The sequence below is a fragment of the Pogona vitticeps genome, chromosome 5, assembly GCF_051106095.1.
Source record: "Pogona vitticeps strain Pit_001003342236 chromosome 5, PviZW2.1, whole genome shotgun sequence".
NCBI classification, from domain to species: Eukaryota; Metazoa; Chordata; class Lepidosauria; order Squamata; family Agamidae; genus Pogona; species Pogona vitticeps.
Window position 1 is genome coordinate 101,922,358 of NC_135787.1, and position 14,869 is coordinate 101,937,226.

The 14,869-nt window shown below is 46.1% G+C and overlaps 1 protein-coding gene across 2 annotated transcripts in view; it reads left to right on the top strand.

Annotated features, from left to right (window-relative positions):
* The window catches only part of WNT7B (Wnt family member 7B), a 150,263-nt gene that overhangs the window by 16,692 nt on the left and 118,702 nt on the right, over positions 1 to 14,869 (top strand). Inside the window, exon 1 of one of the 2 annotated variants that reach the window (XM_073000894.2) lies at positions 3,049 to 3,561. The exons of the other annotated variant lie outside the window; for it this stretch is intronic. Coding sequence (XP_072856995.1) covers positions 3,479 to 3,561 — 83 coding nt within the window. The 5' untranslated portion in view covers positions 3,049 to 3,478. Of the gene's footprint in view, positions 1 to 3,048; positions 3,562 to 14,869 lie in introns of those variants that run through there. 2 annotated transcript variants of the gene reach the window in all.

Consider the following 14,869-nt stretch of genomic DNA (forward strand, 5'->3'; position numbering starts at 1 on the left):
TTTTCTAAATAAATCTCAGCAACGCTTTAATTTTAAGCTTAGACTCTGCCTGATTTATAGCCTCAGAAATTAAATGTGGGTTTAAAGCTCACAGAGAACATTTTTGCTGTTTCATTCTGCTAACAAAGGGACCTCTTAACAGAACTCTCTCACAGATTAATAATCTGATCAAAAATTACAACAGCAGCAATTTAGGGCCTCCTAAATACAGGAGTCAGATGGAGGAAGAAGGTAGTTCGCAGATTCTAGTTCCGCCCTGTCCGCGAATTCAGTAATAGCTTTCCGGCAAAGCCTCCCACCTCTCAACCTTAGCTTCCGATTTCCAAAACAGAAATACTACTGAGTTTGTGAAGGTTGCGACACTATAATGCACACGGATCCTTCTTAAGGTTTTTCTTTTTCTTATCTTTTTTCTTTTTTGGTGAGGTGAGAAAGTTAGCATTTATAATATTTATATTAGAAACGTGGGTGGCTTTCCTAGATGTATTTATCCTTTAATTGCATGAGTTGATTCCTCACCTATATCTTTAGTCTTTCCCCTTCAGACGTTCAAGGTAGTGTTGTACCGTGCTTTCCTCCTCTCTGTTTTTTTTTTTTTTACCCGGGGAGCACCCTTGCGAGTTAGGCCAGGGTGCTACGTAGTGACTCCCTAGTCCTAGTGAGTTTCCTGGCTGAGTGAAGGTTTCCTCGTGGGTCCCTCCACCTAGCCCAGCATGCTTGAACCACTACAACCAGTGGCAACTGAGAGGTTGAACACATGACTGGGGCTATATGATTTGGCGCAATCCTGTTTGTACTTTTTAGCTGGAGATAGTCATAGCATTTCAATACTAGCGTGATGTATGGGGTTGGGAAGAGGACATGCAGTTAATAACCAGAAAAGAAGCTCTGAAAGAGCTGGAACTTCAGTGCAGTTTATCAAGACCAGAAAGTATTCGGCACCCTTTCCTGTCCCAGCCTTACTCATCTTGAATTTTACTGAAGCCAGGATTATTCACCATTCATTCATTCATTCATTCATTCATTCATTCATTCATTCATTCATTCATTCATTCATTCATTCATTCAATTTGTATCCCGCTCCCATTAATCTGGGTGGGTTGCAACTGATAAAATAGAAAACAAAAATAGAAATATGAAAACCAATAGCAATAACCCTAAAACAAAACCAGATGACACTGACTAATCCCAGAGCGGGTGGAGGAAAAGATGGGAGGGAAGAAGAGGAGGGGAAAGAAAAAAAAAGGGGAAGGTGGTCAGCTGGGGTTTGTGTGGAAAGCCTCCCTGAAAAGCAATGTCTTAATTGCTTCCTAAAAGTCCAGGGGGGGGGGGGTAAGTGGAGCTCCTCCGGAAATTGGTTCCATAAAGTTGGAGCCACCGCAAAGTAGGCCCTACATCTTGTAGAGGATTTATGAGGAGCCTTGACTGGGATGATCTTGTGGGTCATGCAGATGACATTAAGGAGAGATGCTGTGACAAGTAGCATGGGCCCAAACTGTGTTTCCTCGCACCGGCAAGCGCAGAGTGTGGGATGGTGTTATGTTTCCCCAGACCTGATCAGAGAAGATGCCCTGCAGATGTGTTGGAGTGCCATCCTCCCTTGCCCGGTTGCCAAATGGTTTCTGATGGGAGTTGCAGTCCAGCTTATAAAGAAACTGCCAGGTTGGGGGGGGGGGAGGTTGTTTGTCCCTTGCACTCTTTTTGCGATAGATCTGAAGCCTTGTAGGCCATCTTGAGTCCCAACTGGGGCTAAAAATCGAAATATAAATATAATCAATCAGTCAGTGCTAGAGGAAGGATGTACCTTGTCTTAGGAGCAGCTAAACGCAACGTCCCGCATTTGTCCACAGCGCCTCACCCAATCTGTTGTTCAGCCTTCTTCCCAAGGGCCTTGTAGGGTAGGCCAGAGCTGAACGGGCATTTGGCGCAAGGGCAATGCTGTCCTGCGGTCCCTGAAATATGCTTGGGGGCGCTGAGAGCTCCTCCATTGCCTCTCGTGACAAACAATAACATGGATATTTTCGCAGGAAAATGTTCTGGAAGCAGGCCAGGGAAGGCCACCTGCCCTACTCCCTTTCACCGTTCAAACCTGAACAGTGTTTTAAGATTAACATATTTCGTCTCGGTCTCCATTTGAACCATTCCTGCAGTATTAGAGAGAATTGGCAAGGCCCGTTGATGATGATGACGATGACAGCAACTGCACTGCGGATGTCCTGTTATTGTTTTTTGAACAAAGGCGTTGGGGAGTGCAGCAGGTCCCCGACTCAAGGTATCCACAGCAGAGGAGGTTGTGCCTGCCCCTCAATCTTAAAGGTATTCATTACGGAGGGGGGGGGAAGCACCCTATGCTAACGATGGCAACATACCTCCAGGCAGCTTTTGCCCTCCCTCCTTTTTTCCCCCTGCTCGGGAAAAATTCCTCCGAACACTCGGGACTCTTATCTGGAGGGGCTTCCACGTCCGATTTCCAGAATGGTTAGAACAACAGCTCTGGGGACCAGAAGAGGGAAGAAGGTCGCCCTGGGAAGGGCGCCTCTCTTCTTCTACTTCGTCTCTCCGCGTAAGCTCGGCGGGGTGGCAGGGGCTCCTTTGGGGTCTTCTGGGGAGCGCGCGCGCGCGCGGGGGGGGGAAGAGCGTGTCTCGCGCGCCGCGTCGCCCGGGCTGTAGAACGAGGACCAGTGGCTTGAAGGAAAACCACGGCGGGCGAGGCGCGCAAAGAAGCGAAGGCTGCCTCCCTTTGCCCGCTCCCTGAGGCGACCGTTTTCCAAGCGAAGTGAGAAAAGAGCTGCTCCGCCGAGGAAGGGGTAGCTTTCCAACGAGCTTGATCCATGTCACTCCATTGTCATCCATCCTCCCCCTCATCACTCGCACACACACACACACACACATACAGACACACACACACACAAATAAAAGGAGGCGGTTTGTCGGGCTCGCTCGCCCAATGGCAGCCCGGGAGTCTCTGGAGAGTTGGCGAGGGGAAAGCGAGGCGCAGCCTGCCCTCCACACCTCCCCCCCCCCCGGCGCATCATTCCGCCGAGAGAAGCCGCTCTCTCGCCAACCAGCTCCCAGCCGCGGCGCAAAAGGACGGGCGCGAGAGCGGCGGCGGCGGCGGCGGCAGCGGCAGCAACAGGCGGAGAGGGAAGAAGAGCCTCTTCATCCCTCGGAGGAGAGAAGGCGGGAGAAAGAGAGCCGCCCGGGCAGCCGGGGAATTGGCCGGCCCGGCGCAACCCACCCGGCGAAGCCAGCGCGGGCCTTCCCCGCTTCCCTGCCCACAGAGCCCAAGCAGGATCCAAAAGCCGGCGCCCGCGCGGGGTCTCCCCCTCCTCACTGAAAGGAGAAGGAACAAACCACCATCACCACCGAGGGAGGGGGGAGAAGCTAAGAACTGGTGCCCCCTCCTGAGGAAGAAAGCGGAGCCCTCGGAAAGGAACCCCCTCCCCCCAAAAAAGAGGGCTAAGACCTGGATGCGACCATGATCCTATTCTCGTCCCGCAGTGTTTTACTCTCAGTTTATTACCCTCAGATTTTCCTCATCCTTACCAGTGGGAGTTACTTGTAAGTGCTGCTGCCGCTGCCTTTTTTTTTCGGGGGGCGGGAGGGCGGAAGGGCGGGCGGGAGGTGTGCCTGTGTGTGTTTCGGAAGGGCTCCCCTTTGTCTGCTTGCTAAGTTTCCCTGAAGATCCTTCCTCGCCCCTCTGGGGACCAGGACAGGTGCCACGGCGTGTGACGGGCGGGAGAAGTGCGGGGGGGGAGGGAGGGAGGGAGGGGTCGCGTTTTGCCGGGAACCCGGCGGTTACCTGAGGCAAGTGGGCTTGATCCTCTCGCCCTTTGGTGGCCCGGACTCACCTGGCCGCGCCAAGAGGAGGCCCTCGAGACGGGCTGGCCAAGACTGGAGGTAGGTTGGAGGCTTCTGGGGGGAAAGGTTCGTGGCGCGGAGGTGCGGCGGCGGGAGATGCTGCGAGCAGGTGCTCGGGAGGGAATCCGCAGGGAGCCACGCCTTGGGTGCGGGACGGCCGCAAGTCCCTCACATTGGCGCGCCTGCCTGCCTGCCTGCCTGCAAAGGGAGCCCAATGACACCCCGAGCGACTCCCTGGCGAGTCATTTTCGGGGTTGCTTTCTTGGACGACAGCTCCCAGACTCTTCCAGCCACTCGTGGGGATGATGGGAGTTGTGGTGTAAAAAGTGTGTTTCACACACACACACACACACACACACAAACAACGGTGCAGAGCCAGAGCGGGTATAAAAGTGCAAGGGCTATAACGAGCCCTGAACAATGTCCTTGGGGAGAAATCCCCTTGACTAAGAAGCAAGAGAAAGAGGGGGTTCCCAACACCTACAAAAAAGAGGCAATTCCAAATTAATTCGTTCTAAGTTAATGTAAGTGTATGACCATCCTGGGCGCAATGGCGTGAGCGATTGTCTCGTTTTATTTTGTAGGGTTTACTACGGAGCTAGGGTGGCTGGCTCGCTCTTAGTTTGCCCATTTCTTTCAGGAGGCTGAGCCCTTAGATATAACGGGCTCCTATGGCCCCCACCCTTGCTTTGCAGTCTTGGTGATGGGGAACTAACTGGTCGTGTAGTATTATTAAATAGTGCTTTAAAGGGTTCGATATATTATAATGTAATGTCATTTAGGGCACAATCCGGACACAGGTTAGGATTTTAAGGGGGAAACGTCACAACATTTCAGTAGGAGAAGGAAACCCAATTTTGAATTGCTCGCTCTGGCTGAAAATGTTGGCGCCGAACTCTTTTGAACTCTGGCTGGATTCTGCCCCGATGCATTCGGACCTGCTGGCCTTCCTTCCTCCCTGGCCGCTTGGACTTCGCTCCCCATCCCCCGATGTTTCTGTCTGTGCTTTGGTCGTGCCAAACAGGTGGCAACTTAAAAATACAGTAAAATAAAAACTATACCTCTGAACGAAAGCTCGAGCCCCATAGATTTGCGGGAAGCGAGAAATCGGGACCGCTGCGGGCTCCCATTCTCGGGCGATGGGGGGGGGGCAGACAGATATCTCTCCCCCTCGCGCCGCGCTCAGTGCTGACTTGGTCGACTCCGACCGAAGTAAGTCCCGACGGCTTGAACAGGGGGACTTAACTTCGGAAGAAGAGGACTTCCCACGACCGCCTTCTTCCTAACGTGAGCGATTTCACGCAACAGGAAGTCGCCCGAGGTATTCCTCCTGCGCGTGGAGAATGGCTCAGCCACGCGATCTCGGAGCCGGCTTCTTCCCTTGCTTCAGTGCTGGGGGGGGGGGGGTTGGCACACAAGGTTCAGATTATCGGCGGAGGATGCAAGAGGTTTGGTTTAGCCCAGCTGCTGGTTCAGCCAATTTTAGGATGCCAGACGCCTCCAACTGCTCGCCCCAAATGCGCCTCCCACGCCTTGTTTCAGCAGTTCTTCCAAACAGCGCTGCATGGTAGGCAAAATTTCCTATCCCCCTTTTGCAGGATTTTATGGAGGGCGGGAAGGAGCGGGAGAAAGAAGAAGGTTTATCGGTCCGTTGAACGGGGCAGATTTCTCAAAACTGCAGCTTTAAATGGGACTCCTGTGAATAGTGATCGGGGCATAACGGTTACAAAAGAGGGGCTGCGGAGAAACAAGCCAGGGATTGCTTGGGCAGAAGCGCAGGGCGCAGCAAGATTTCCAAGCAATCACGAATTTACAAGAGACCACGACAGTCAAAGAATGTCGATCCACTGATTCGTTACTCTTTGGCATTTGCTTAACCTACATACTAACATCCTTCCCCCCTCCCCTCACAAAACGCGGAGCGTAATCCATTATCAATTAAGCTTGTTCCAATACAGCTGGTTTCGGTGGCAGAATTCGAGAGCTTTCCTCAATCGCTGATACCAACGGGATTTTGAGTCTACAGTCCTGTTCTGCCTTCTTACTGAGGAGTAAGTTCCTTTAAACTCAGCGGGACCTGTTTCTGGGGAAACATCTATATAGGCTCGGACTAGACTGTTTTGATCTGCTGGTTGGACCGTGTCCTTATATCCCCTCCACCCTTCAGCGTGTGATTTGAAACCCCATCCACTCTTCCATCTAGCATCTGCACATATTAATGGATCTAGGGCATCGCACACTCAGTTCAAGTTAAAAAGTTATCTTCTTTATGAGGGGGAAAACAGAAGAAACATCATGTATATTTCTCCCTCTTTAATTCATAACGAAATACATATGCCTTGGCCTGCGATTTTAAAAGAAGTCTGATTTATGGAACCGCGTTCGGTTTGCATTGCGTCGGAGCCCAGTGATTAAACCGAATCACTCTGGCTTGCCGCGTTTCGCATGGCGGAGCGCACGGAGGCAGCAGGGAGATCCTGACGGTGGGCTCCTTCTCCAGAAACCAACAAGCGGCACGCGGGCGGGGGAGGGGGCTGAGGGAAGAGTCAGTCATAATACTTTTTGAAAGGCAAACAACCCCTTCCCCCCTTAACATAACCCGAGCCGGATTTTCTTGAAAAACCGTAGGAAATGACTATCCTTCCCAAGTTTTCCCTTCTAAAAATAGTTTCAAGTCTTGAAACAAAAGTTTTCTCAACCACACACCAGATGCTGGTGGTTTCCCTTGCAGTGTGACATAATTATAAGGTCCGGAGGCAAAAACTATAGAAGTATAATAATAATACGAAGGCAGCTCTGCTCTGCTGATGGGGGGGGGGACACAAGCACAGGCTTTATTTAGAGCTCAATTCACGGATACTGGCTCCAGAGCGTGCATTTCTGGGGCAGTGAGAATGTGCGGTGGGGAAATTAATCTGGATTCTCCCTCCTCCCCTTCCCAACTCGCCAGTTGTGGGTCCCCCCCCTTTCAGGGGGTCTGCTAAAGTCTAGGGATCAAGATGGGTTGCTTTCCTCCTTTCTTAGGATAAGGGATGGAGAGGTAAAATGGGAAGCCAGAAGAACTTTAGAGCCCTACTGGTTGGAGTGGACCTACTGCTCCTTACCCTTCGGGTCCTCTATCTCCAGAGTTATTTTCTCAGGGGCACGCATTTCTTCTGTTATGTCCCTAACAGGTCATGGTATTCCCATGTTGTTTGTAACACCTGATGCTCTCAAGTAGACTGGCTCAGGACAGAGAAGTTCCATTTCATGGTCATGGTGAAGGCTGTCATTGCAATCGCTCTAAAATATGTCCCATCATTAAAAAAGATGGATGGACATACGTCTGCACCAGAGTTAGTGGCCAATCTAAAACCTGCAGGTGGTTAAAATTTACAAGTAAATTATGTGTTGAGTGAAGGATTCCTTTTTGTTTGTCCTTAGCTTATTGCCAGTTTCACTGGGTATCCCCTGAGTTCTAATATTGTAAGATGGTAAATATTTCAAGAGGCAACTGGAAGCCCAAAGCATTTTTCATTCCCCACCATTATCTTCCTCCTCATCAGATAAAACGGGGGCTATATAGCCACAACATTTGAAGAATAGAGAGACGGTGGTAAACAGGAGCCAGGAAACCATCATCCTTGCCCCTGCTGATGGCTTCCTGATTCCCACAAGGCAGATGCAAATCATGCCTTTTCTAGCCGCAAAGCAGCAGGGCGAGAGGCTGCATGTGAGTGTTTCTGTAGACTTGACTAGAGCTCAATGTAGCAAGCCCCAAGTCTAGGTTCTCCTTCTCACCTACTCATCCCATCTCACAGGCTTGCGTGAGACTGATAAGGCTTGAAGGAAATTTGGCTCACTGGATATATGAACTTATTCCACTGTCTTGGCTATGACTCTTGGAATCTGGTATCAAAACCTGTACCAACATTTTGCCATAGTTTTATAGCATGAACCAAAAGTTCTGTAGTAGCACCACTAATGCGTAAGTGCGTCAGTTTGATTTCCCTAGTTTCTCTCTCTGGTCGTTTAGTCGTGTCCGACTCTTTGTGACCCCCATGGACCAGAGCACGCCAGGCCCTCCTGTCTTCCACTGCCTCCCAGATTTTGGTCAAATTCATGCTGGTAGCTTCGATGAACACCCCTTAAATGAAACAATGCCCTTTTAAATAAAAAGATGTGCCAGAATTTCATAGTGGTTTTGCAGGTTTTTATAGTGCTAGACCCTCCCTGAGTTTTGTAGCTATCTCACCTGTGTAATGGATCTAGCCAGGAAAATTAACTTATACTGAGCTTCCCACACCTGCAGATGCCTTCTCACTGCACTGTCCAGCGCAACAAAGCCCAAGTCTTCTGCAAATCCCTACTCTGTCACCAATTGTTCCTAAAGGGCATCACCTTAGCTGCTTCTTCTCCATTGTTGTAATGATTAAATGGGTCTAGTCATGATTTACAGTACTGCTATTGATTTCAGCCATGGTATATAGAAGTACTTCCTATAGAGGTTCCATTTTGGAGACTGCATGGTCTAGATTTCCTGTGTATCTTTTCCAAGTTTAATGGAAAATACCCTATTGAACTTGTGGTGTATGTGTGTTGTGGGTAAATGTACTTTTCCTAGCTCAGTAATGGTAACCTTCTGCTTGGCAGAACTTGTCTGCCTATTTCCTTTTGGGATATTTTTCTGAGGGAATCTTGGGGAAGTAAAAACTTCTCCAGCTGCTGTATAGGAAATTTGGATCAGTCTGGTGGTTCCTTTTCTTCTTGGTGTTTTGTGGTCTCTTCCCAACTTCATGAGGAAGCAATGTGTACCAATATTATTAATAAACAATAGCAGTTCATTAATGTATATCTCGCTTTTCCACGAACTTACTAAAGACAGTTAAAATTTACGTAAATAAATTTTACCAATGCAACATAAATCATATAATCAAGATAAGAACCTTATCATATCATCACATATATAAGAAATTCATATTACATCTATACTTATAGATCAATATCAGGTATTTTCAGGTCATGGTATTTATACTCATGTTTTGCCCTGCTACTGTGTCTATGGGGTACCCTGTCAGCTTATGATAAAATATAACAGTCAAATATTCAGAACTGAAAATTCGGAACCGAAGACTAAAGGAAGATGAGATCTAAAATTATAATATTTAGGTATTGTTTGATAAAATAAATAGATCTACCATGAGACTTGTATATGCAAGTCCTGTGGGAATTTCCTTGAAGGATGAGAAATAACATTATGAGGAAATTATGTACTGTATACATGTATACAGCTATTCCACATTTCCAGTTCTCTCCTCCCCTCCAGTCTCCCTCTTTCTCCGTGACACACATGGAATGTGAGAATCAGAAACGAATAACATGCTGTGTTCATTACAATGGAGGGCTAGGCATGGTCAGTTTTTGAAATCAATAGGTTTAGGTATGGCTAACTCTTGAGTAGGATCTCCTGGTACATTATTGTACTGCATTATAATTTCAATGTATTTGCAAGTGGTAAAGCTCATCTACCTATCTGAACAACTTTCTCTGAAGCAGAAGCAGGAGTTCCTTTGTCTCTGTATCATCTCTGTATCATCTCAAAAACATGTGTAATTTCCATTTATTGCAATGGCTATGTTACCTAGAAAGTGTTGAGTTGTCATTGCACTATGTACCATTAAGTTGCATCCAACTCACAGTGACCCTAATAGGGTTTTCACAATATGTGAAATACTGTATTTCATGGTGTTGGAAGTCTTTAAGGTATCACAAGTATCACTTTTTTCTTATTACTGTATTTTTTTTTCTGGGAGCAGGGCTGGCAATTGTGGGCTTTTCTGCCTAAAGGATCAAAATCACTTGATCAGCTTCAAGTGTACAACTTGATTTGGGAGTGGAGGGACCATTTTCTGTCCCATCACATGTAGCCAAATATCCTAGGCCAGCTCTGAAGCCATGGACAACCCCTGCTTCTGCTCTTTACTTTAACTGTCCTCTTCCGTTGCCCCATCTGAGTTAGTTAGCAATGACAGGGAGGAGGAGCAAGAAAAGCATATCCTCTTCTCTCCACTCTCTTATCTAGGTAGCTGTGCAATCTGGACCCACACTTGGATAGGGCAGGAGAATGGGCAGCTATAACAGCAGTGAGGAGGGGGAAAGGGACAGTGATGGCAACTTGATACCAAAAACTAGGAGGAGATAAATATTTTTATAGAGAATATGGGAACGTAGTTTATCAGGGTAGATTCCCCCTCCCCCTGTGATCTACCATGCAGATATGGTCCCATTCCTATGAAATATGCACAACTTTGTATCCTAGAGCAGTGGTGTCAAACTGTGGCCCTCCAGATGTTCTTGGACTTCAACTCCCAGAAGCCTTCACCACCACCTCTGCTGGCCAGGATTTCTGGGAGTTGAAGGCCAAGAACATCTGGAGGGCCACAGTTTGACACCACTGTCCTAGAGTAATCCATCAGAAATAATGAATATTTGGTTCTGTTTCCGAACCAGAGTGTTGTCTTTCAGCTTAGAAGCATGTTTTGGGATATACTAGTATGTGTAAATGTATTTTCTATTGTCTTGTAACTTCTACAGGATTACAGTTTTTCATCCCAACATATATGTTAATCAGATCATCTGTGCCAGGGTATTTATATTACCACCCAGTTAATGTTTGTTAAGGACCACTGTTAAGATAGTTGCCGCTATTTATATTTTTTGCACTCCATCTCTCATTCACTTCACTATGTTGATTACATCCTCCGCCAACTGGATGTAAGGAACGTAAATGAAGGTAAAGCACTGGAGTTACTGAAAACCACCACAACATGTGTTGACCAAACATTTGTGCTACAGACCATCCAAGAGGATGCCACTATGGTTGACGAAAAAGTGACAGAAGCTATAAGGGCAGAAAAACTTCCTCTTTTTCAAATTAGTGCAAAAAGACAACAGTATATTTCAAAATAAACAGGACATTGACAGTGGTAAGCAAAAAAGGAATTTGAGGAACTTATCACGGAAAAGTTTAAAGTTGTGATGTTTTATTCCCTTCTCAGCAATAAATCTCACCATGTTCTGGTCAGATGTATAGCCTTGCATTGTATGACAAGCTAGAACAATCAATTTTTGTACTATAAATCAGAAAGAAGAAACTATCCAGGGAGGCAGTATATTAGACTAACAGAAATGGGATGAAGGAGGGAAGGGAGAATAAATTATTTTTCTGTACCTGCCTTTGCTGTAGAAGGTATAGTTCAGAGAGTGTTTGTCTGAATTATCATTTTCAGGGATAGAGTCTAGAAAACTGAGCCAAACAGAGGTGACAAAATATGAAAATTTAGGGCTTGACTACAAATTAAAAATGAAAGAAACTCCTGGACTTAGTAGGCTATCAGGTAAATCAACTCTTGATATCCAGAACTGAACTAGTAGGGTAGGTTGCTTGGGTTGCATAAGAGTACTGAACACAGTCTTGTTTGGAAAAAGCTGAAAGCCGGACTTGTTTGGAACACACTTCCAAGTGATGAATTTAATATTTTTAAACATGCTGAGGGATTGGAATGAGAAGGTGAGTAAAAGGGAAGAAATTGACAAATGTTGTGAGAAGGGACATTGGTTGGGACAGGAAGGGTGGAAGGAATATTGAGCAGGATGCAGCCAAAAGTAGACAAGAAGTTAGCATGCTCTTAAATTGTTGCTAGTGAAAGAAAATGAACTTCACAGTGCATTACTTTTGCTAGGTTCAGGCTCTTAATTATTTCTCTATTCCTATCTGTTCTGCTCAGAATGGTTCTTGACTTGAAACTGTGAAAGATGGAGGCTGCTGCACATCATAATCAGCCCATGTAGTAGCACTGCAACAACATCTTTTAACTGCTGCTTCCTGGGGGAGAGGAGTGCAGGGATAGGAAGGGGGAAGGGGTGTGTAATATCACTGGTTTGTGCAGTTTCTGTACTCTGAATTGCCATCAGAAATCTGTCCAAATGCAAAGGCATAAAATGAGCATTGGCTTTCTTGTGCGGCTTGAGATTTGGGCTATGAAATCCAGAGTAAGTATTACTGTTTATTGATATGACAATAGCACTAACAATAACACCTCTGTACACAGTGATAGACAAATTTCCAGGCAACACTAATCTGGTGAAGGGCAGACAACTAAAAAGAAATGGGTGTCATGTTTACTCTAGACAGAAAGCTTGGCTGGTGGAGCGATGTTCATCTGGTCAGCCTGGTAGCTTTTTTGCTTATTTGGAAGCCTTCTTAGAAAGCTCCAGCAGAGGCTGTGTTGTCCTTGGAGCTAGGAGAATTCACTTCAAAGTGTGGACTTACTGTGTGGCTTGGCCAAGACACTGTTCTTCAGCTTCTGTCCCCTACTGTTTCTAATGGGTTGGACAAACACAGATTGCATTCTTAACTGTGCAATTGCTGATGTTAGACTCGGTGTACTAAAAGCTCCAAAAAGCCAGACAGCTGGCCAGACAAGCCAGCAAACACAGTGAAATCCTTCTGCTCAGTGTTAGTAGAAAAAGTTGACATGTAGGCACTCTTCATGACATCCATGCCTCCAAAGCCCCCCCCCCTCCAAAAGCAGGCAGCTGTGCTGACCCACATGAACAAATCTCTTCCAACTAGCAGCTTTTATCTCTGCCAGGAGTAGAAATTTCCTAAAGCTGGTGTTACTATGTGCTGTCCAGTTTTCCAATGTACGGCGATCTCAGTAGAGTTTTTCAGGTATGTGAGATCCTGAAGGAGTGGTTTTACCAGTGCCATCCCCCAGTGAGTTAACATGGCTGAGTGGGGGATTCAAACCCAACATTCTTGAGGTGAGTCACAGTCCAAAACTCTATTACACCAGGCTGGCTTTCTTTCAAAAGATCTTTCAAGACCAACACATTGCAAAATTCCCTTCATATTGCTCACAACAATATGCTGTTCTTCTTGCCAAGATCCTGGAAATTAAATATTCTCTGCCCAGAGGGGGTGGCATGTCATTTCTTGATGTCTTGATAGACCAAATTGTATTTTGCACAAAAAACACTATTTCTGTGTAAAACTGCAACATCTTGGAATTGTTCAGATTATGCCAATTGCCCAAAAGTAGGCTGACTCAGCTTCAGAACTTGAAGCAGCAGATAGGTTGTTGGCATCTTTCTTAATATTCAGTCTGCTGTCCTTTTTCTGTATTTATATACTTTCTAGAGCTGGCTGGATAGCTCAGTGAACACATGACTTCAGAGCCAGAGTTTGGGACTTCAACTCCCTACTATGTCTCCAAGGAGAAGAGCCACCCTGTGTGGCCTTGGGCAGGCCGCACCATCCAAGAGCGTCTCCAGACGTAGCCATGGTTAAACGTCTTCTGAATATTTTATACTTAGAAAAAATTGAGAAGCGTCACCATAGGTTGGAATTGACCTGCTGGCATATAAGTATTCTTATATACCTTACTGCTCAAAAGGAAAGGAAACTAGACCTGTTTAAGTGAATTACAGAGATCTTGTGGGTGAAAAAGGAAAGGAAAGCAAAGGAAAGGAAAGAGCTCAATGTCTCATTCTCATCTGAAGGCATGGAATCTTGCAGGGCTTAAAAACTCCTTGCTCTAATTTATCATAGCGTCAGAACAGCCTAAATTGGCAAGAATAAGGAATTTAACAATAATTACAGTATATCCACCCTATCTCTGGGGAAATCTAGATGCTGGGCTTGACCAGAATTTGAAAGAAATACATTATACATAATTATGCTACCTGTTACAGGCTCCTTGGGGAGCCAGTAAGGAAATGAGCATTTGCATTTTTTTAAACTTTTTATAACTTAATGCTACTTTTTTGTATAATAGGTAACATGCTCTAAATAGTTTTCTTCATAAGGTTTTTTTTTTTTTGCATTGTTTGGGGTAACAAATGTAGTCATTTTGGGTCACTCCGCTATATTATTTTTTCCATTTCTAATGGCATATTTTTGTTTGTTGTTTAGTTGTTAATTCATGTCTGACTCTTCGTGACCCCATGGACCAGAGCATGCCAGGCCCTCCTGTCTTCCACTGCCTCCCAGAGTTTGGTCAAATTCATGTTGGTAGCTTTGATGACACTGTCCAGCCATCTCATCCTCTGTCGTCCCCTTCTCCTCTTGTCTTCACACTTTCCCAACATCAGGGTCTTTTCCAGGGAGTCTTCTCTTCTCTTGGGATGGCCAAAGTATTGGAGCCTCAGCTTCAGGATCTGTCCTTCCAGTGAGCACTCAGGGTTGATTTCCTTCAAAATGGATAGGTTTGTTCTCCTTGCAGTCCAGGGGACTCTCAAGATCCTCCTCCAGCACCACAATTCAAAAGCATCAATTTTTTGGCAGTCAGCCTTCTTTATGGTCCAGCTCTCACTTCCATCCATCACTACGTGAAAAACCATAGCTTTGACTATGCAGACCTTTGTTAGCAAGGTGATGTCTCTGCTTTTTAAGATGCTGTCAAGGTTTGTCATCACTTTCCTCACAAGAGGCAGGCATCTTTTAATTTCGGGGCTGCTGTCACCATCTGCAGTGATCATGGAGCCAAAGAAGGTAAAATCTGTCACTGCCTCCATATTTTCCCCTATTTGCCAGGAGGTGGTGGGTCTAGTGTTTTTCACGTTGATCTTCAGACTGTTTTTTGCGCTCTCTTCTTTCACCCTCATTAAGAGGTTCTTTAATTCCTCCTCACTTTCTGCCATCAGAGAGGTATCATCTGCATATCTGAGGTTGTTGATATTTCTTCAGGCAATCTTAATTCTGGCTCGAGATTCCTCCAGTCCAGCCTTCCGCATGATGTATTCTGAATATAAGTTAAATGAGCAGGGAGACAATATACAGCCTTGTTGTACTCCTTTCTTAATTTTGAACCAATCAGTTGTTCCATATCCAGTTCTAGCTCTTGCTTCCTGTCCCACATATAGATTTCTCAGGATATAGATAAGATGAACAGGCGCTCCCATTTCTTTAAGGATTTGCCATAGTTTGCTGTGGTCCACACAGGCAAAGGCTTTTGCGTAGTCAATG